Raw genomic sequence first — 20661 nt, forward strand, 5'->3', positions numbered from 1 at the left:
AACTCTTCAGCTCAAGGCTAGCGCTCTCCACTTGAGCCACAGTGCCACTTCCGGCTTTTTTTTTTCTTTTTTTACTTATGTGGTGCTAGGGAATCGAACTCAGGGCCTCATGCATGCAAGGCAAGCACTCTACCACTGAGCCACCTTCCCAGCCCCCCCCCTTTTTTTTAATAGTTCTATCTGGAATGCAATATTCTGCAACTCTTAAGAATTTTTTTAAAAGGGGGCATGTATAAAATGGGCCTTTAAAAAGCCAACTGGCTTTTCCCATTTTGGAACCTTGGCATTCATTGTTGCCATTTCCTGTGTCAGTTTCATTTTTATTATTCAAGTCTTAGCCTAATTTTTATAACACTCATTTTCTATATCATCATCACCGTTTAACTTTTTTTCATTACACAGACGGCAAAAAAGTGAATTGACATCTTAGCTAGACAATTTTCTACTTACCTGAGGATGAAGATTTAAAAGTATCATTAAATATGAAATCACCTTTAAGGTTTTTCAAGCCTTGACTCTGAAAGGGACAGCCCAAACTATATATATATATATATCTCCAACCCAATATGGTAACTAATTTAGGGCAGCCAGGAGGGGGTCGGGAACTCACAGTGAAGGTCCATTGACTACTTTGTGATTTTTTTCTCCCTAAGGGTTTGCATCTCCTGGGATGTGTGGGACGCAAAGTTCATTTGGTACGAATGTTGTTTTCAGTGTGTGAATGTGCTACTCACACGCCAGTACAAACAGGACACGGGGATGTGGCGGAAAGAGGAAAGTGAAGAAAGCGGAAAGTTCATTATACACCCGGCTGCCTACAGTGCTCGGCTAACAATGCTTTTTAGGGGCCGCTCTCGCGAGAGTTCCTTGGTGGCGATTTCTGATTTAGGGCCAATCACAGCCCCGAACGCGGGGACGTCTCTCTAGGCGCGCGGCGGGCACCTCTGTGGTTCTGTGGGCCGGGCTGGTGGGAAGATGGCGGCGCCCGCGACTCCGGCGGAGCCGCAGGCTTCCGGGGGTCTTCGGTCCCCTATTTGTCTGTTGGTGTTGGGAATGGCGGGATCTGGGAAAACCACCTTTGTACAGGTGAGGCGAAGGCGTGATGGGGACGCGTGACAGGTTGCCCGCGCCGGGCGGAGGGCCCGGGGTCACGGAGGGAGGGGTGTGCAGAGTTGGGGTCCAGGCTCGGGGCTTTCTGGTCTTGCCATCAGCTCGGGTTCCTTCCTCGGGAAACCCGAGACCCCGCCCCGGCCGGGAGGGCTGCCCTCCGCACTCCCTCGGCGCCTGCCTGCGTGACCTACTTCACCGCGTCTTGCTGATGAAGTTGCCAGCTTCCCCTAACCCGGGCTGCGGAGTGGAGCACAGCTTTTCGCCGAAGATCGAGGGACCAAGGAAGTATCTCTTGCGCCCCAACCGTGTTCTAAGCACCCGAAAAACAGGAAAACGAAACTGACAAGATTGTGGTTTTCACGGAGTTGATGTGTAACAGTCGAGTACTACGAATAATAACCCGGTACAAACACAAAGCAAATGTCAAAGATGGGGAGACCGTTAGAGGGGTGATGAAGCAAGGTAGCATGTGAGCTGAGAGGCTAGTGTTGGGCCTAGGCGTAGAAGGATGTGGTGCTGAACCTTCAGGCATGGTCAGTAAAGGATTAGAAGTACTCTCTTGCCAACTCTCCAACTGTCTCCCCATATTTCTACAGAGGCTTACAGGACACTTGCATAGCCAAGGCTCTACACCTTATATCATCAACCTGGACCCCGCTGTGCATGAAGTCCCCTTTCCTGCCAATATTGGTGAGTTAACTATCCCAGAACTTGTAACGTGCCTAATAGAGAATAGAAAGCCTCTCGATTACCAGTCTTTGGTGCCTTCAGAGAGAGAGAGAGAGAGAGAGAGAGAGAGAGAGTTTTCTAACCTACTTCCTTTGGATTTCTGTGAGCCCCTAAAGAGGGAGAGAGAGAGAGAGAGAGAGAGAGTTTTCTAACCTACTTCCTTTGGATTTCTGTGAGCCCCTAAACAGGCTTTTTCTTATTCATATTTTCTCTCTCTTTACTTTCCCCCTTTTATTTATTTACTTATGATGTATGTATGTATGTATTTTTTTGTGCAGTGCTGAGGATCATACACAAGACCTAGACCAAGCTAGCACTGAGTACTCTAACATGAGCTATATTCCTAGCCCCTCCAGTTTCCTAAATTCACTGTATCTTTCCCATTTGCATTTATATCTCTCCTCTTCCTGACACTAATGTGTGAGAGAATATAATTGGGAAACTTGGAATAGTTGGAAAGTCAGTATACAATCAACCAGGCCATAAGCCCTTCAGCCACCTCTGAAGGGTTTTAAACTTTTTCATTTAGTTTTTTTCATAGAGTTTAAAGAGGGCTGGGAATGTGGCTTAGTGGTAGAGTGCTTGCATAGCATGAACGAAGCCCTAGGGTTGATTCCTCAGAACTGCATAAACAAAAAAAGCAGGAAGTGGCCCTGTGACGTAAGTGGTAGAGTGCTAGCCTTGAGCACAAAAGCTCTAGGACAGTGCTCAGGCTCTGAGTTCAGGACCAACAAAAATAAAAATAAAAATAAATTAAAGCTGACGGTGGCAGAAATTCTCCAAGTCTCCTTGATTTTAAAAAATTTTCTATTTACTAGGTTTAGCCTTCACACCAAATCAGAAATCATAAATGCTCCTCTATGTGAATCATATAAATGTATCCTCAATGAACTACATGCAAATGAACAGAGGCCATAATGTCAAAAGGGTTCTGGGATATATGGCTTTTTCCAGGATGTAAAAGGTGTAATTGAACAAATACAATTATACTAATTCTAGCTACTGATTTATTTTGGGTCATAAATTGCATTTTGAGTCATTGACTCCAATGGTATCTGACTTGCCATTCAACCGCTTGTCATTCAACCACTGTATTTCTGATTCCCTAATTTTAATCTTAAAATCTTGAATTAAATTAACCTTATAACTAAAAAAAAAAAAAAAAAAAAAAAGACTTTTCTACTATAGTTCACCCATTGATCTGTAAGAAGTTTACTTCCACTTGTCAGGTTCCATGGGCAAATGTTTATAATATGGACCCATGCATTGTTTGGAGGAGAGGTTCTCAATTTTCACAAGACTTAGAGGAGATTGACTGTCAGAAAGAATGGAGGTGTGTTGCTTTGTTAGGATTCCTGCTAGGGTCCAGGCTTTCTGATTCCCAGGCTCTCACTGTGTGTTAGTCTTTTCCCTTTTTTCCTTTTTTTTTTTTTTTTTTTTTTTTGTTGTGGGGCTTGAGCTCTGGGCCTGGGCGTTGTCCCTCAGCTCTTCAGCTCAAGGCTAGCGTTCTACCACTTGAGCCACAGTGCCACTTCTGGTTTCTGATGGTTTATTTGGAGAGAAGTCTCACGGAGCAGGCTTTGAACTGTGATCCTCAGATTTCAGCCTCCTGAGTATCGAGGATTACAAGTGAGAGCCACCAGCACCAGACTTTACTTGTTAATTTTATTAAGCTTTTACCCAAACATACTGATAAAAGGAAGAGTGCTTTGTTTGAAGAGTTAGTCAGAGATCCTTTTAGGAAGAATTTGTGGGAAAAAATTTCCTCTAAGAAAAAAAATTAGCCGGCACCAGTGGCTCAGGCCTGTAGTCCTAGCTACTCAGGAGACTGAGATCTGAGGATCGTGGTTCAAAGCCAGCCCAGGCAGGAAAGTATGTTATCTCCAATAAACCACTAGAAAACTGGAAGTAGCGCTGTGGCTCAAGAGGTAGAGTGCTTGCCTTGAGCTGAAGAGCTGAGGGACAGCGCCCAGGCCCAGAGTTCAAGCCCCATGACCAACAAAAGAAAAAAGAAAAAAAATTAGTCTTTTTCTTCATGTTTTACTTCTTTTCCAATTGAATTTCAATGGTCTTAGCCTTAAAAATTTAGAAAAATATAGGTTGGGGATGAATGGCTCACCCCTGTAATCCTAGCTATTCAGGAGGTTGAGATCTGATGATCATTGTTCCACACCAACCTAGGCTGTCTTTTTTCTTTTTTTTTTTGGTTGGCCATGGGGCTTGAACTCTGGGCCTGGGCATTGTCCCTCAGCTCTTCAGCTCAAAGGTAGCATCCTACCACTTGAGCCACAGAGCCACTTTTGGGTTTTTCTGTTTATGTGGTGCTGAGGAATCGAACCCAGGGCCTCATGCATTCAAGGCAAGCACTCTACCATTGAGCCACCTTCCCAGCCCCATAGCCCAGGCTGTCTTATCTCAAAATAACTAGGAAAAAGCTGTAAGAAGGAGCATAGCTCACCAGAGGTGAGCAGAAAGCCCAGTGAGATCTTGAGGTTCTGAGTTCAAACCCCCATCCCAGCACAAAAATAACTCTTACCTCCACCCCCAAATGAAGAATATGATTCAGATTCCAAGAGAGAAACATTATTTTTTTATCTTGGAGAAGGATAAATGACAGAGACCTATTGGTATAACTTAAAGGTAGAAATTCTCATAATATTGTCTTATATGTAAATTCTAGTATTTTTTTCTCTCTCTTAGATATTCGTGACACTGTGAAGTATAAAGAAGTCATGAAACAGTATCCTTTTTCCCATCTTTGGTATTGACTCCTAGAAAGGAGTATACACAGCTTCTGTGTATATTTTGTGACTTTGAGAGACTGATTTTTACTAATTCTTGTCCAGTATCCAAATAGAAGAATTATTTGCTTTAAAATGGTTTTATTGAGGCTGGGGGTTTAGGCCAGCGGAAGGGCGCTTGCCCGGCACGCGCAAGGCTCTGGGTTCGTTCCTCAGCCCTGGAAAAAAAAAAAGCTACAAAATGGTTTTATTGAGAATAGAAGAATGCAGGCTGGGTATTATAGATTATCAGTAATACCATTTTTGCCTCTAGACTATAGGGAGTTGTAATTTGAGAGTGGAGAAAATGAGAGGCTGGTAGCTCGCTAGGTCTGGCAAGGTGGTATTTGCTTGGAGAATACATTTTATTGTTGACTGTATCTTCAGACTGGGAAACTCAAGAGAGTATGTTCAGTACATTGCTATAGGACATATGTAGACTCCTTGTAGTGTAAATGTAGAAAGGAAGATTCATTCTAGTCAACTAGTTGCTTGATTAAGACAGATCAGAGCTAAATGTTATATAGATCTTCATAGTCAGTGCTAGCATTCTGTCAGTGCCTGATGTATCTGCCTATTAAATTTGGGTCACTTTTCTTTCCTTTTTTAATCTAATGTGTGCAATTTAAATCCTGAATTGAGTATCCAGATATGGACTTGGGCCCAATGGTGGCATCGTGACCTCACTCAATCTCTTTGCTACCAGATTTGATCAGGTATGGCTCTTTTTATATTCATAGACATGATTGTAGAAACCTGGCTCTTAACATGCCTTAGCTTGATCACAATGGTAAAGAAGAACAGCCTACCTGAAGAGCAATATAGAAAATAAGCAGATATTTTGGTCCACAAACAAGTAGGCTGTGAGAGGATATCAATATGATGAGATGCTTCACACTTAATGTTTGTGATAGCCAGTAAAACAAAAAAGAGACCTGGGTTCTTTCTCTGACTTATTACTGACTTACGTTGTTACACTGAGGATGGTATGGTGGGAACAAGAGTCTGGGATGCACTACCAGGCAAGAAATTGTAAGAATTTATGCTTTTACTTTGTAACAAATGGCTTTCATTTCTTAGGTTGTCAGGTTACTTGTTTCCCTGTTTTGGAAAACTTCATGAGATAGGCTGTTAACCTGAGATCAGAGCTGCTCAAAGTAGTGCATACCAGCACTTCTAGATGCTCAGAAGGCTGAAGCTGTAGAATTGATTGAAGCAAGTAGTTCAGGAACAACAGGACTGGCTCTTTAAGAAAATTGACAAACAAAAGATACTGGCTAAAAGTGCTAAGAGATATGATTTCTTTGTGATAGGTCAAGGTTTGGTTTTGTATTATGCCCCAGGATATTGTAGTGCTGCTATGGAGTAGCTGTCCATGGATGAGTTCATTACTTGGTGTCCTAAGATTAAGAACATCAATTCTGTTCATAATGGCAATTGTGAGACATGTTCCCTGGGGGGCCCTGTGGTTTTGTGTCCAAAGCAGATACTATGGTAATTGGTATCTTTTCTTTTAGGTGATGAAATTTATTGAGAAAGCCCAGAAAACATCTAAGTAAGTGTTTTGTTACTCCTTAGTCAACACATCTGTTGGCTTTTGAAAGGATTTGGGTGGTGTTGTTGGGTAGGATCTGAAAGGGAGTTAATTTAAATGAAGGTATTAGAAGTAAAAAGGGGAGAATAACATCACTGAGATGGTATGTGTATAAAGCTAAATTTACCATTATCCCACTCCCAGTTACATGAACATTGCTGCTGCCTGGGCTGGTTTTGAACCACAGTCCTCAGATCCCAGCCTCCTGAGTAGCTAGGATTACAGGCGTGAGCACTGGTGCCTGGCTTTAAATTTTTTTTTTAACCATTGTTGAAAGGAGCATAATGTGCAAGATTCAGAAAAAAAATTTTCTGATGTAAGAAGTAACAAAACATAAAATACCATTTTTATTACCTAGATTTAACAATTGTTAAATTTTTGATAAGTTTCCTTTTTCTAAGAGAGAAAAATAATTTTCTGCTTTTTAAAAAGGCTATATATTCAATATAAAGCAATCAAATGATGCATTATTTTAATTATTCCATAACTGTCATTCCACGTTTCTGTGCATATATCCATAGCTAGATGGAAGAATAGAAGAATTGTTACAAACATGAGATTATATTAGTTTTTTATTTGTTTCTAAAGAGCTTTATTGAGATATGATTCACATACTGTAAACCTCATTCTTTAAAGTCTATAACTTAATACTTTGATATATTCATATAGTTGTTGGGCATCTATCACAGTCATCCAATTTCAGACCATTTTCTTCATGTACCACCCAAAGCCTCTATACTCATTAGCAGTTATTTCTTCTTTTCCCTTCCTCCAGTTCTTCCAAGATCTGTGTCCCATTTTGGGTTCTCACCAGCAATATGTTTCTTCACCACCAGTTACTGTACAGTTTTGACAAATTTTTCTTCTCTTTTCCTCATAGACATCCTATTGGGTGTGAAGCCAATGTGGTTTTGGTTTGTATGTCCTTCATGACTGATGAGATAGCTTTTTGTTTTTGTTTTTGTTGGTCATAGGGCTTGAACTCAGGGCCTGGATGTTGTCCCTGACCTTTTTTTTTTTTTTGCTCAAGACTAGCACTCTACCACTTAGAGCCACAACACCACTTCCAAGATAGAATTTTTTTTTAATGTACTTATTAGACATTGGTGTATATTTGGAGAAATGTCTATTAAAAGTTTCACCCATTTCTATTAATTGTTGTTTGCCCATTCATTTATTTTTGTAGTGCTGGGGATTGAACCCAGGGCATCACATGCTATGAGCCCATGCACAGTCCCCACCCCCTAACCCCCCCCCCCCATCTTTCCCTCCCACCCCCATTGGTCGTGGGGCTTGAAATCTGGACCTGGATGCTATGCTTCAACCAATTGAGCCACAGCACCACTTCCGGTTTTCTGGTGGAGATTAGAGTCTCATGAGCTTTCCTGCCCAGGCTGGCTTTGAACCTCGATCCTCAGATCTCAGCCTTCTGAGTAGCTAGGATTACAGGCCTGAGCCACCAGCACCCAGCTCATGCAAAGTACTTATTCTACCATTGACCTACATCTGTGTCTTTAAGTTTACTTGTTTAAAAAATTATCTTTATTGAGATCCTGTTCACCAATTTCAAGAGTACACTTCAGTGGCTTTTTTGTGTGCCAATAAAGGGTTTGAATTTAGGACCTTGAACTTTCTTGAAGCTCAGTTTTATTGTGTGTAGCTAAGCCATGCCTCCAGTTCTAGTGTTTTCTACTGATTAAGTGGATAAACATTCCCCTCTTCCCCTCATCCTGGGGCTTGAATTCTGAGCCTGGGCTCTGCCCCTCAGCTTATTTTGTTCAAGGCTAGGGCTCTACCACTTGAGCCACAGCCCCACTTCTGGCTTTTTCTGAGTACATTATTGGAGATGAGTCTCATGGACTTTCTTGCCAGGCTGGCTTCCAACCACAATCCTCAGATCTCAGCCTCCTGAGTAGATAGCATCATAGGCATGAGCCACTGGTGCCAGCAGTAGATAAGTATCTTGAAGATTTGTCTGCCTAGGCTGGCTTTGAACTTCGTTCTCAGTATTCAGCCTCTGAGTAGGTAAGCTTATAGATGTGAGCTAGTAGCAGTGCCTGACTCCTACTAAGATTTGAATGTAGGTCTTATGCTTGCTCAGCTGACTTGCTTGCTCATCTTGCACTCTGCCTCTTGAATCATACCTGTAGCCTGGTTTTGTTGATTAATTGAAGAGAAAGTCTCTTGGACTTTTCCACCCAGACTGGCTTTGAACTGTGATCCTCTGGATCTTAGCCCCTGAGTAGCTAGGAATGTAAGTGTGAGTCTCTGGCACCCAGCTTCTGTGGCTTTTAATACATTCACAAAATGGTACTACTGTCACCTTAGTCAATCCCTCTCCCTCCACCCCCCTTTCTTTTGGTAGTTCTGGGGTTTGAACTCAGGCCATTTTATTTGCTAGGTAGACATTCTACTATTGAGCCTTGCCCTTTAGCCCTTCTTGCTTTAGCTTATTTCAGGTAGGATCTTGTGTTTTGCCTAGGGCAGGCCTCAGATTACGGTCCTCCTACCTCGACCTCTGTCATGGCTGGAATTACAGGCATGTGTCTCCATGCCTGGTTTCCCCTGTAGTCAATTTTAGAACATTCTCATCACTTCAGAAAGGTACTGGGTGTTCTGTAAGTCACACTCCTCTATCCCTCTCTCTTTCCTTCTCCCTTCCATTTCTTTGTCCCTGAGAAACCTGATGGTTTCCGAAGAATCTATTTCTCATTTTCAATACAATGCCTTTCAGTAATGATTGTAATTTCCCCTGTGATCATTTGCGGCCAACCTCCACTTTCTGTTCCTATTAGCATGAATACTGGATATGAAGCATTTGAAAGAATGTTAGAAAATTTAAGAGCTATAGCAGGAAATTAGACTTGACAGTGTACAGAGTCTTGGGTTAGCAATTATTTAGGATTTTGTTTTTCTTTTTTATGCCAGTCCTGGAGCATGAACTCAGAGCCTGGGTCTATCCCAGAGCTTTTTTTTGCTCTACCACTTAAACCATAGATTCACATCTGGCTTTCTGGTGGTTAACTGGAGAATAGAGTATCACAGACATTCCTGCCCAGGCTGGCTTTGAATCGTGATCTTCAGATCTCAGTCTCTTGAGTAGCTGTGATTACAGCCATGAGCCACCAGTGCCTGGAAATATTTAGTTATATGGATGAAATGTCTTTCAATGTTGTGTAAGTGGAACACTTCTTTCATGGTCTTCCTTGACTTAGGTATGTCTTGATTGATACACCTGGACAGATTGAGGTCTTCACCTGGTCAGCCTCTGGGACAATCATCACCGAAGCCCTGGTGAGTGTTCTAGGTCTTGTCCCTGAAAGTAGCTAGAGGATGATACTGGGTGAGCATCTGGTTAATTGTGTGTGATTGTACATGGGAAGGAGGAGGAGAAGCTCTATATACCCTGTCTCCAGTGGTTTTCTCTCCCCTGTTGAGGAAGGTGGGGAAAGTGTTTGGGGCACTGAGGCTTTCGTTATTTTGTGGTTTTAGGCTTCTTCATTTGCAACAGTGGTCATCTATGTAATGGACACATCACGAAGCACCAACCCAGTGACCTTTATGTCCAATATGTTGTATGCCTGCAGGTAACTGACTTTTGGGGTGCATGATGTTCTATCAAGGTAGGAGGCTTTCTTCTTTTTTGTTATTTTCTTTATTCTTTTTTTTTTTTTTGGGGGGGGGGACAATGCCAGAGAAGAAAAGAGACACATAGTTGCCATTCACTCTCAGCACTTTTCTTCTGACCTTCTCTTGCTTGTCACTAAAATAGGGCATAGATGCATACAGACATTTTGATAATTGCTTCCTGGTGAGAGAAAACCAAATATTAACAGAAGAGTGTCTGAATAGTGATTTCATGTCTTACAATAATTAGAGGGAAATTTTAATATGAGGAACAAAATGTTTTATCTAAGGTAGGCCTGGTGGCAGACACTTGTTGGTTTTTTTCCTCTTGAGAGAGGAGACAAGGCCATGTCAAAACAGGTAACTGCGGGGCTGGGAAGGTGGCTCAGTGGTAGAGTGCTTGCCTTGCATGCATGAGGCCCTGGGTTCAATTCCTCAGCACCACATAAGCAAAAAGAAAAAAGCCATTAGTGGCGCTGTGGCTCAAGTGGTAGAGCGCTAGCCTTGAGCTGAATTGCTGAGGGACAGCGCCCAGGCCCAGAGTTCAGGCCCCATGACCGGACCCAAAAACAAACAAACAAAAAAAAAAACCAAAAAAAAAAACAGGTAACTACTTTGGAATCTGCAGAAAGCTGTTTCTTCTGTCTTTACTTAGTCCCAACAGATTGACACCTGGCAAATAAGAGCTTACATGATTTTATTAATACCGTCTCCATGTTTTATTTTCAGCATCTTGTACAAAACCAAGCTGCCTTTCATTGTAGTCATGAACAAAGTAAGTGGATGCCACCTGTTGTGATTTCAACGTTCTTTTTACAGCAGGGCCTTGTGTGATGTTGTGGGGGCCGAAGGGGTGCGAAGAGTTACTATTACTACTCTAGGTCCTGGAGAGCAGATTCTGGTTTTGCTGAATCAAGTAGTTGGCACATCAGAGAACTGGATTCAATGAATTGGAATGAATACTTTGCACTGACTCTTACCTAGAGTCATTTTATCCCTCAGAATCAGGACTGTGGGGCTGGAGGCATGGCTCCAGTGGTAGAGCACCAGCCAAGATGGGAAAACCTGAGCAAGAGTGCAAGACCCTCAGTTTCAGCCCTAGTACCAGTACTAGAGGGGGAAAAGAAGGGTTAGAATTATATGAATAGGGAAGGAAAATAAATATAGTGGGAGTATGGATTAAACAGAAAAATTCAACTTCTTGGGGCTGGGAAGGTGGCTCAGTGGTAGAGCACTTGCCTTGCATGCCTGAGTCCCTGGGTTCGATTCCTCAGCACCACATAAGCAAAAAGAAAAAACCAGAAGTGGTGCTGTGGCTCAAGTGGTAGAGCGCTAGCCTTGAGCTGAAGTGCTGAGGGACAGCGCCCAGGCCCAGAGTTCAGGCCCCATGACCGGACCCCAAAAAAAAAGAAAAGATAAGAAAACTTCAACTTCTTTATTGTTTGATGCAGTAGGGGAGACAGGAAGAAAGCGTGTGGCTGATATGCTCTCTGTTGCCATCATTTAACTTAAAAATGACTTTGCCATTGTTTGGTCTATGATATAGTTTCTAGTTGCTAAAATAGTTGCCTTCTCCCTGGTATAGACCGACATCATTGATCACAGCTTTGCAGTGGAATGGATGCAGGACTTTGAAGCTTTCCAAGATGCCTTGAATCAAGAGACCACATATGTTAGTAACCTGACTCGTTCAATGAGTCTAGTGTTAGATGAATTTTATAGCTCCCTCAGGGTGGTCGGTGTCTCTGCCGTTCTGGGTACCGGCTTGGATGAGCTGTGTGTGCAAGTCACCAGTGCTGCAGAAGAATATGAAAGGTGAGGTGAAAGAAAAGTCTATGGATGACATTCTCAGGAAGACACAATTCTAATAATGGTAGCTGTTTGGCCAGGCAAAGCATTAGGTTACCATTGTGTATGTAGTTTGTCTACCTTGTCCTTAGGTACTAGACCTGATCACACTTAAGTGTAACAAGTTTTAATTCACATTTTTTTTTAAAGTGTAAGATCTTCATTAAGTATAGGAGGCAGGGATTATCAAATCTATTCTGTAATGAACTACTCTAAATGTTTTGGGCTTTGTGGGCAACTGCTCATTTCTGCCGTTGTAGGACAAAAGCACCTAGAGACTATCTAGACAGAGGGTCATGTTGTATTCATACAAAATATTAGCAAATTTGACATTAAGTTCAGTGTGAGGGTTATTTGAGAAAATACATGTAAAGTCCTTAGCCCACTTACTGACATGAAGTAATACATTTCCTGAGAAATGGCCCTTAGACCTGTGTCATTGCTAATATTAGAATCCTGTTCACCTGGCATGGACTTCAGCCATAGTCTGAGTGGCTCCTGACCAGTATGCTGCTTTGGCTTCATACTTGGAGGGACCCTAACAACCACATCCTGGTTTTTTGTTTTGTTTTGTTTTGTTTTTGTTTTTTTTTTGCCAGTCTTGGGGTTTGAGCTCAGGGCCAGGCCTGGGCACTATTCCTGAGTGTCTGTTTTTGCTCAAAGATAGCACTCTGCCACTTGAGTTACAGCGCCACTTCTGGCTTTTCCTGTTTATGTGGTACTGAGGAACCGAACCCAGGGCTTCATGCATGCTAGGAAAACACTCTACCACTGAGCCATATTCCCAGCCCCATCATGTTTGGTTCCCCCCCCCCCCCCCCCCCGTACGTCGTAGGGCTTGAACTCTGGACTTGGGCACTGTCCCTGCGCTCTTCAGCTCAAGGCGAGTGCTCTACCGCTTGAGTGACAGTGCCACTTCCAGTTTTCTAGTGGTTTATTGGAGATAAGAGTCACAGACTTTCCTGCCCAGGCTGGCTTTGAACCACGATCCTCAGAAGTCAGCCTCCTGAGTAGCTAGGATTACAGGCTTGAGCCACTGGTGCCCGGCTCCATCATGGTTTTTAGACATACTGTTTTCATGTTGACTCACTTGGCAAGGGTTTTTGTGTATGTCACCAAGGTTCAGAAAGGACTGTTTTCTGGATCCTTACTTGGTATCCCGATTCATCACTTATTATAGGGCTTCCTGAGCTCCAGGGGCTTATCTTTTTATGTATTCCCCTCACGTGAACGATGAGCTGCTCAGTCCTGGTGTCTTCCCTTCCAGCCCTGTAGTCAGGAGTTGTTTTTTTTCTTGTTGGTTTAGGGAGGCACTGTGGCTTTGACTAGAATGTGTTCCATCAGATATGATAGTGATCTGAGTAGTCATGGTGGATTATTCAGGAAATGAATTTAGAAAGTGTTTCTTTTTCCAGAGAGTATCGTCCTGAATATGAACGTCTGAAGAAATCACTGGTAAGAAAAGAGGCTGTATGTATATGTTAGGGCCATCAAAAAAGCAACCTAAGCCGGGCGCCGGTGGCTCACGCCTGTAATCCTAGCTACTCAGGAGGCTGAGATCTGAGGATCGCAGTTCAAAGCCAGCCCGGGCAGGAAAGACCGTGAGACTCCTATCTCCAATAAACCACCAGAAAACCGGAAGTGGCGCTGTAGCTTAAGTGGTAGAGCGCTAACCTTGAGCTGAAGAGCTGAGGGACAGCGCCCAGGCCCAGAGTTCAAGCCCCACGACCGACAAAAAAAAAAAAAAAAAAAAAAAAAAAAAAAAAAAAAAGCAACCTACACCCAGAGCTGGCACAGGCCAGCCATTTGGAGGCTGATAGGAGAGAAAATCTTGACCCCAGCAGTTGGAGGCCAACCTGAGCAATGTCGCTAGACCCTGTCTTTTAAAACAAAAGGCAATTTCCTCAAGCTTTCTGACATAAATATTTTTTCCACTCATTATTTATACAAAAGGACTGAGGGTGTGGCCTCCATGATAGAGTGCTTGCTAGCAAGTGTGAGGTCCTGGGTTTAGTCCCCAGTACTTCACACACACAAACACACAAAAAAATGGTGGCTCACGACATTTCTCAACTGATTAAGTATGCTGCCCTTAGCCTACGTTGGATCTTCTTGTTTAGGTCTATTTGAAGCTCTTTGGATGTGTTTTTGGGTGTGATTGCTGAATCAGCCTGCAGATTTCCCTAGTCTTGGCCCATACTGCTCATATTTCCTGTCCTGATATCAGCCATTCCTTCTCATTCTCTAGTATGTGTATTCTTCCACTCATCTCAGAAGGCTGGTCTTTAATTTGTGCTCCTTTATTATTTCGGTGTATTTTGTTTCTTTGTGCTGGGGGTTGAGCCCAGGGCTTTTTACAGGTTACGAACACACTCGGCTCCTTTTTTAAGTTCATGGACATTTCCTCTGTGCTTACAGGCAAGTGCCCAGAGTGAACAGCAGAAAGAACAGCTGGAGCGCCTGCGGAAGGATCTGGGCTCCGTAGCCTTGGACTCAGGGACTGGAAAAGGTATTGGTAGTGGTTGGGGCTGGGGGAGGAAGCTTGGTGTGAGACATATGGAGGGAGTGCTTATTCCACTTAACAGGAGTATTTCTGTATATCACAAGACAGAAATGGATAATGGAAGAGTGTGTATATGCACATGTGTTTGACAGGATACTTGATGTCTTGATGTCTGCTCTGGCATTTTTTTTTTTTTTTTGGTGACAGTTTTAATCTCTTACAACAGTTTTTTTTCAGCCTTTAAAAAAAATTGGCTTATATAAGTTATGTGGAAGAGGAGTTCATTGTTACATATCTACACAGTTACAGTATTTTCCAACCAGTTTCACCCTCTCTGTCATTCTCCCTTCCACAACTATATTCATTCGCTTTCAAGATACATTTCAAGTCAGGCATCAGTGGCTCACACCTGTAATCCTAGCTGCTCAGGAGACAGATTTTAGGATTATGGTTTGTAGCCAGCCCAGGTAGGAAAGTCCATGAGACTCTTATCTCCGGTAAACCACTCAGAAAAAGATGGAAATGGCACAGTGGCTCAAGTGGTAGAGCGCTAGCCTTGAGCTGAAGAGCTGAGGGACAGCGCCCAGGCCCAGAGTTCAGGCCCCACAAGCGGACCCCCCCCCAAAAAAAGTTTACAGTCTTATGACTGAAATTTAGATTTACTGAAGATTTGGTGTCAGAGGTTAATACAAAGAATTGTCATAACTTTTTTTTTTTTTTTGGTCCAGTCGTGGGGCCTGAACTCTGGGCCTGGGCGCTGTCCCTCAGCTCTTCAGCTCAAGGCTAGCACTCTACCACTTGAGCCACAGCGCCACTTCCGGCTTTTTTCTTTTTGCTTATGTGGTGCTGAGGAATCGAACCCAGGCTCTCAAGCATGCAAGGCAAGCGCTCTACCACTGAGCCACCTTCCCAGCCCTTGTCATAACTTTTGATAATTCCAAAATATTTTTTTCCTTTTCTCCCTCTCTGTCCCTTCCCTCATTTCTGTCTTTCTCAATCTTCTTCTTATATACCACATGACTTTATATATCATTTAAATATATACTATTATTCAGTTATTTAAAATTAAATTACAAGCCAGGCACCTGTGGCTCACACCTGTAATCCTAGCTACTCATGAGGCTGAGATCTGAGGATCATGGTTCAAAGCCAGCCTGGGCAGAAAGTCCGTGAGACTCTTATCTTCAATAAGCCACTAGAAAACTGGAAGTGGTGCTGTGGCTCAAGTGGTAGAGTGCTCGCCTTGAGCTGAAGAGCTTAGGGACAGTGCCCAAGCCCAGAGTTCAAGCCCCACGCCCAACAAAAATAAACCAAAAAACCCCCAACAAACCTAAATTACAAATATACACTCCTTTCCTTTGAATATTTCCATTTGTATTTCCTGTTTCTTGAATGACATGCTAGTTGCTCAACCCATTCTGTATTTTTGAACTTTTAATCCAACCGGGAAGCTGCCTCAGCAGCTCACTGAATCTGTTCTGTCTTTAGCTTTCATAATTAGAAAGCACAGCCTCTTGCAGGCTGTAAGCTGATGAAACAACACCAGTATTCCTAAGACAAGTGTTCATGTTCTATCTCTCTCTCTCTTTTTTTTTTTTTTTTGTTGGTTGTGGGGCTTGAGCTCTAGGCGTTGTCCCTGAGCTCTTCATCTTCAGCTCAAGGCCAGCACTCTACCACTTGAGCCACACCGCCATTTCCATCTTTTTCTAAGTGGTTTACTTGTATTCTCTTCAGTGGGATTCCTTGCACTGTTTGGCTTGCAAAAGAACATTGTGAACTGAATTACTAGGAAATAATAAGTAGCCTTAGTAAAACATTTAGAAGTAGTAAGGCCTTGTGAGCAATCTCACGCTGCTGGTCGATAATCATAGTTACTTAACTCAGAGTCACTTTCCTAGAGGCACACTTGTACTAATACGGGGGTTTTCACTCTAGACAGTATGTCTCCTGTGCTGGGCCCTTCTGACCTGATCCTGACTCGAGGAACCTTGGATGAAGAGGATGAAGAAGCAGACAGCGATACTGATGACATTGACCACAGGGGTGAGATGTGGCTGAAGTGGCTCATGAACACAGAGGGGCTTTAGGATAGTGGTCAGTACTGAGGCAAGACCTCAGCCATGCTGTAGTAATAAGCAGAAGGGTAGCTGGTAAAGGGCACGACACTAGAACGTTCCTGTCCTTCTGTGGATTGGTTACTGCTGAGCTGATTGCAGGCCTTTTGTTGGACTTACGTCTTCTCATCTTGAAGTTTGAACTCAATTTGAAGAAACCAGGTTTATGTCTGTTATTTGGTTTGTGGTTTTTACCTGTCATGCTAAGGCCTCGTGTTTGCTAAGCATGCACCCTTACCTGAGCATCTTCCCTAGCAACTGGTGTTTTTTTTTGCCTGCCATGGGACCTGATCTCTAGGCATTGTCCCTGAGCGCTTCAGCTCAAGGCTAGCACTCTACCACTTGAGCCACAGCGCCACTTCTGGCTTTTTCTGCTTATGTGGTGCTGAGGAATCGAACCCAGGGCCTCATGCATTCGAGGCAAGCATACTACCACGAGCCACTTTCCCAGCCCTGCATCCAATGTTTAAGAATATCTAAGAATCTCTGAGTGCCAGTGGCTCACGCCTATAATCCTAGCTACTCAGGAGGCTGACATCTGAGGATCTCGGCTCAAAGCCAGCCCAGGCAGGAAAGTCTGTGAGACTCTTATCTCCAATAAAAACCACTAGAAAACTGAAAGTGATGCTGTTGCTCAAGTGGTAGAGCGCTCAACTTGAGCTGAAGAGCACAGGGACAGCGCCCAGGCCCAGAGTTCAAGCCCCACAACAGAACCAGATGTGGTGATGCCCTCTTCTTATCTCAGCACTTGGGTATGTAAGTCAGGAGGACTGTAAGTTGGAGGCTAGCCTCTAACTTGAAATAGGAGACCCTATTTAAAAAAAATACATAAGGAGATCATAAGTAAAGACCTAAACAAATACAACAGTAAGACAGAAGAACATAGAAAACTATTTCTACTCTTTCTGGATTTCAGATATATTTCTTGCAGCAGCTCTAAGATGTAGGTCTTGGCCCTCTCTTTATTCTCAAATGGATCTATTATGCAAACTACTTTATAAGATTTACTGAGAAGTAAATTATAAATAGTAAAACTAACGCCTTTTATGTATGTCATTTGATGAATTTTAGCAAACATTCACAGCTACTGTCACAGTCAAGATACATCATGCCAAAAAGTTGTCTAGTGCCCCTTACATTCAGTTTCTTCCTCAATACCTTGTTTCTAGCACCCATGGCTGCCTGCTGTTCCACAATGTTTTGATATTCTTGTTGCTTCACTCTGGTTTTGAGACAAGATCTTGCTGTGTAGCCCAGGCTGGCCTTGAACTTATGATCCTCTTAGCTTAGCTTCCTGAGTACAGGGATTACAGGAGTGTGCCACCACACTGGCTGTGTGCCTTCAATCTTTCCTTTTCCAGAATGTCCTATAATTAGGATGATAGTATTTAATCGTCTGACTTTTCTTTTAAACTTAGCATCATGATTTTTTTTTTTTTGGTCCAGTCGTAGGGCCTGAACTCTGGGCCTGGACGCTGTCCCTCAGCTCTTCAGCTCAAGGCTAGTGCTGTACCACTTGAGCCATTATGCCACTTACGGTTTTGTGGTGGTTTATTGGAGATAAGAGTCTCAGGGACTTTCCTGCCTGGGCTGGCTTTGAACTGCGATCCTCTGATCTCACCCTCTTGAGTAGCTAGGATTACAGGTATGAGCCACCAATGCCCAGCTAAATCTGCCAACTTTTAGGTGTCCTGTCATTGATAGGTTCAAAGGCACATGCCAAGGTGTCAATCTTCCTTTATTTTTGTCAGTCATGGGGCCTGAACTTGGCCTGGGCACTGTACCTCAGCTCTTCAGCTCAAGGTGAGTGCTCCACCACTTGAGCAATAGCACCACTTCTGGCTTTTTCTGTTTATGTGGTGCTGAGGAATCGAACCCAGGGCTTCATACATGCAAGGCAAGTACTCTACCACCGAGCCACCTTCCTAGCCCTCCATTTTTTTGAGGGGGGGTCCGGTCATGGGCCTGAACTCTGGGCCTGGGCGCTGTCCCTCAGTTCTTCAGCTCAAGGCAGTGCTCTACCACTTGAGCCACAGCGCCACTTCCGGCTTTTTTTTTCTGCTTATGTGGTGCTGAGGAATCGAACCCAGGGCCTCAGGCATGCAAGGCAAGCGCTCTACCACTGAGCCACCTTCCCAGCCCTCCATTTTCTTGTAGAGACAGATTCTCATGGACTTTGTGTCCAGGTGGCCTGATACCATGATCTGGGATGACTGACTGGCATAACACTGTACCCAGGTGGGGTTTGAAGTCTCGGAACTTTTCTTCCCAGGCTACTATTGCAGCCTTCCAAGTAGGATTATAGGCATGAGTCCCTGATGCCTGGCTTATTTCAAATGTTTAAAAAATACCTCCTTTTTGTTTCCCTGCAGTTACAGAAGAAAGCCACGAAGAACCAGCATTTCAGAATTTTATGCAAGAAACAAAGGCACACTACTGGAAGCGAAATAACACAAAGGAGACTTAGGAGATCTCATTTGTTTCTAGAAGTCCAAGACCCCGGAACTTCATGTGAAGAAGCTGTTTTGACCTGTGATTTGCAGCTACAATAAATAGTTTTCCTTGGAATTACAGAATTTCTCTTTTAAGGGAAATGTTGTGAAGGATAGAAGACACGGTGGAGCTGGCCTTTTCCTTGTACTTATGCAAGGAAGCCTGTACCATTCTTGGAGACTGATACCCCTTATTCTAAACTTGCGTTTTGGCGTTTGAACTCAGACACTTTTCTGTGAATGGAATGCAATGGACTCACCATCCTGATAACCACTTCAAGTCTCAGCTGGATCCACAGCCTCTACTTGTGCAGCACTGGACCCTTGACTGCACCAATTGTTCTTTTAGCAGGAAGGGAGGGGCAGTATGAGCTCGTCTGGAGTGGCAGTGGGGTGCCCTTGGCAGCCAGTCAATGCTGGCATGAAGCATGCCTCACACTAGGCATATTATCTCATTATAAGACACACCTGCTTTGTTAAAGAAAGTGGGTAAAAATGATTTCTGAGTAATAAGAGTCTTACTTAGATTGTGACTTGGATAAAGTTTTTTCTAACTCTGTCAGAAGCCTGTCTTTTATTTCAAATTAGAAGATTGAGCCAGGCGCCAGTGGGTCATACCTGTAATCCTAGCTATTCAGGAGGCTGAGATTTGAGGATTCTGGTGGAAAGCCAGCCTGGGCAAGAAAGTCCGTGAGACTCTTCACTCCAGTTAACCACCAAAAGACTGAAGTGGCGCTATTGCTCAAGTGGTAGAGTGCCAGCCTTTATCTGAAGAGCTCAGGGACAACACCCAGGTCCAGAGTTCAAGTCCCATGACCAACAAAACAAAAAAATTCAAATTAGAAAATGGTATAATCCCAAATAGATTCACTGCTGCTCAGCAGTGAGCCTTAAAGCAAGATGTCCAAACTTGTCTCAGTAGGGAAGTGAAGTGTTATTTCCCATTACTGCCACCTGATCAGGTACTGAGCCAGGCCTGTTTGTACTGTATTTGTTGCAGAGTATCTTTAGTGATGTGTTCAAGGCCATGGCTTTCAGTTAGGCTTACAATCATCCATCCCTGACTAGAAGGGTTTTTCCTGGCTACTCTGAATATATGGTCAGTGTCACCCAAGCAACAGTGAAGGGCACTAAGCTAGGGTGTTGTGCACAGCAGTTTGAAACTTTTGGAAGCCTATAATATAATTGCAAGCCAGGTGGAACAGGTGCCAATGATCCTATGACTTGATATATCAAGTACCCTGATCTCTATCCTATGATGCCTGTTCTCCAACACAAGCCTTCCAAAGCAATGCACATATCTTACTATGAAATACCAATTGCAGTATGCCATACCTATCAGGAGACACTGTTCCAAAAATGACATTCCTACTGTGGAGTAGTTCTGGCTTTAAACGCTGCATAGCCTGGTCTGGCTTTGAACCTTCACCTTGAGTGTTGGGATTGTAGATATGTACCACTATCCCCAGCTTGACCTGTTCTTTATGGGGAAACTTTACAAAGAAAACTGAACATGTGGGCTGGGAAGGTGGCTCAGTGATAGAGCGCTTGCCTTGCATGCATGAGGCCCTGGGTTCGATTCCTCAGCACCACATAAGAAAAAAGAAAAAAGCCGGAAGTAGCACTGTGGCTCAAGTGGTAGAGTGCTAGCCTTGAGCTGAAGAGCTGAGGGACAGCACCCGGGCCCAGAGTTCAGGCCCCATGGCCGGACCCCCCCCCCCCAAAAAAAAAAATGAACATGCTTTGTTTTTCTCTGCAGTGTCTGCTCACATTCTTTTCCTTAAAATATAACTTACCTTGTGCTATTAGGTCTATTAAAAGGGTGGTAGTAAGCTTTCATACTTATATTGCTAGCACAGGAACT

At 43.5% G+C, this 20661-nt stretch overlaps 1 protein-coding gene across 1 annotated transcript; it reads left to right on the top strand.

Annotated features, from left to right (window-relative positions):
- Positions 1-957: 957 nt before the first annotated feature.
- On the top strand, positions 958-19362 carry Gpn1 (GPN-loop GTPase 1). The gene is made up of 13 exons (XM_070025277.1): positions 958-1086; positions 1707-1800; positions 4540-4579; positions 5269-5335; positions 6137-6174; positions 9429-9507; positions 9706-9800; positions 10570-10615; positions 11426-11655; positions 13104-13143; positions 14107-14197; positions 16127-16234; positions 18678-19362. Exons 1-13 carry the CDS (start codon positions 976-978, stop codon positions 18770-18772), a joined length of 1134 nt encoding a protein of 377 aa, XP_069881378.1. The 5' UTR covers positions 958-975; the 3' UTR covers positions 18773-19362.
- Positions 19363-20661: the final 1299 nt, after the last annotated feature.

Source organism: Dipodomys merriami, unplaced genomic scaffold (assembly GCF_024711535.1).
Source record: "Dipodomys merriami isolate MVZ:Mamm:240054 unplaced genomic scaffold, mDipMer1.0.p SCAF_17, whole genome shotgun sequence".
NCBI classification, from domain to species: Eukaryota; Metazoa; Chordata; class Mammalia; order Rodentia; family Heteromyidae; genus Dipodomys; species Dipodomys merriami.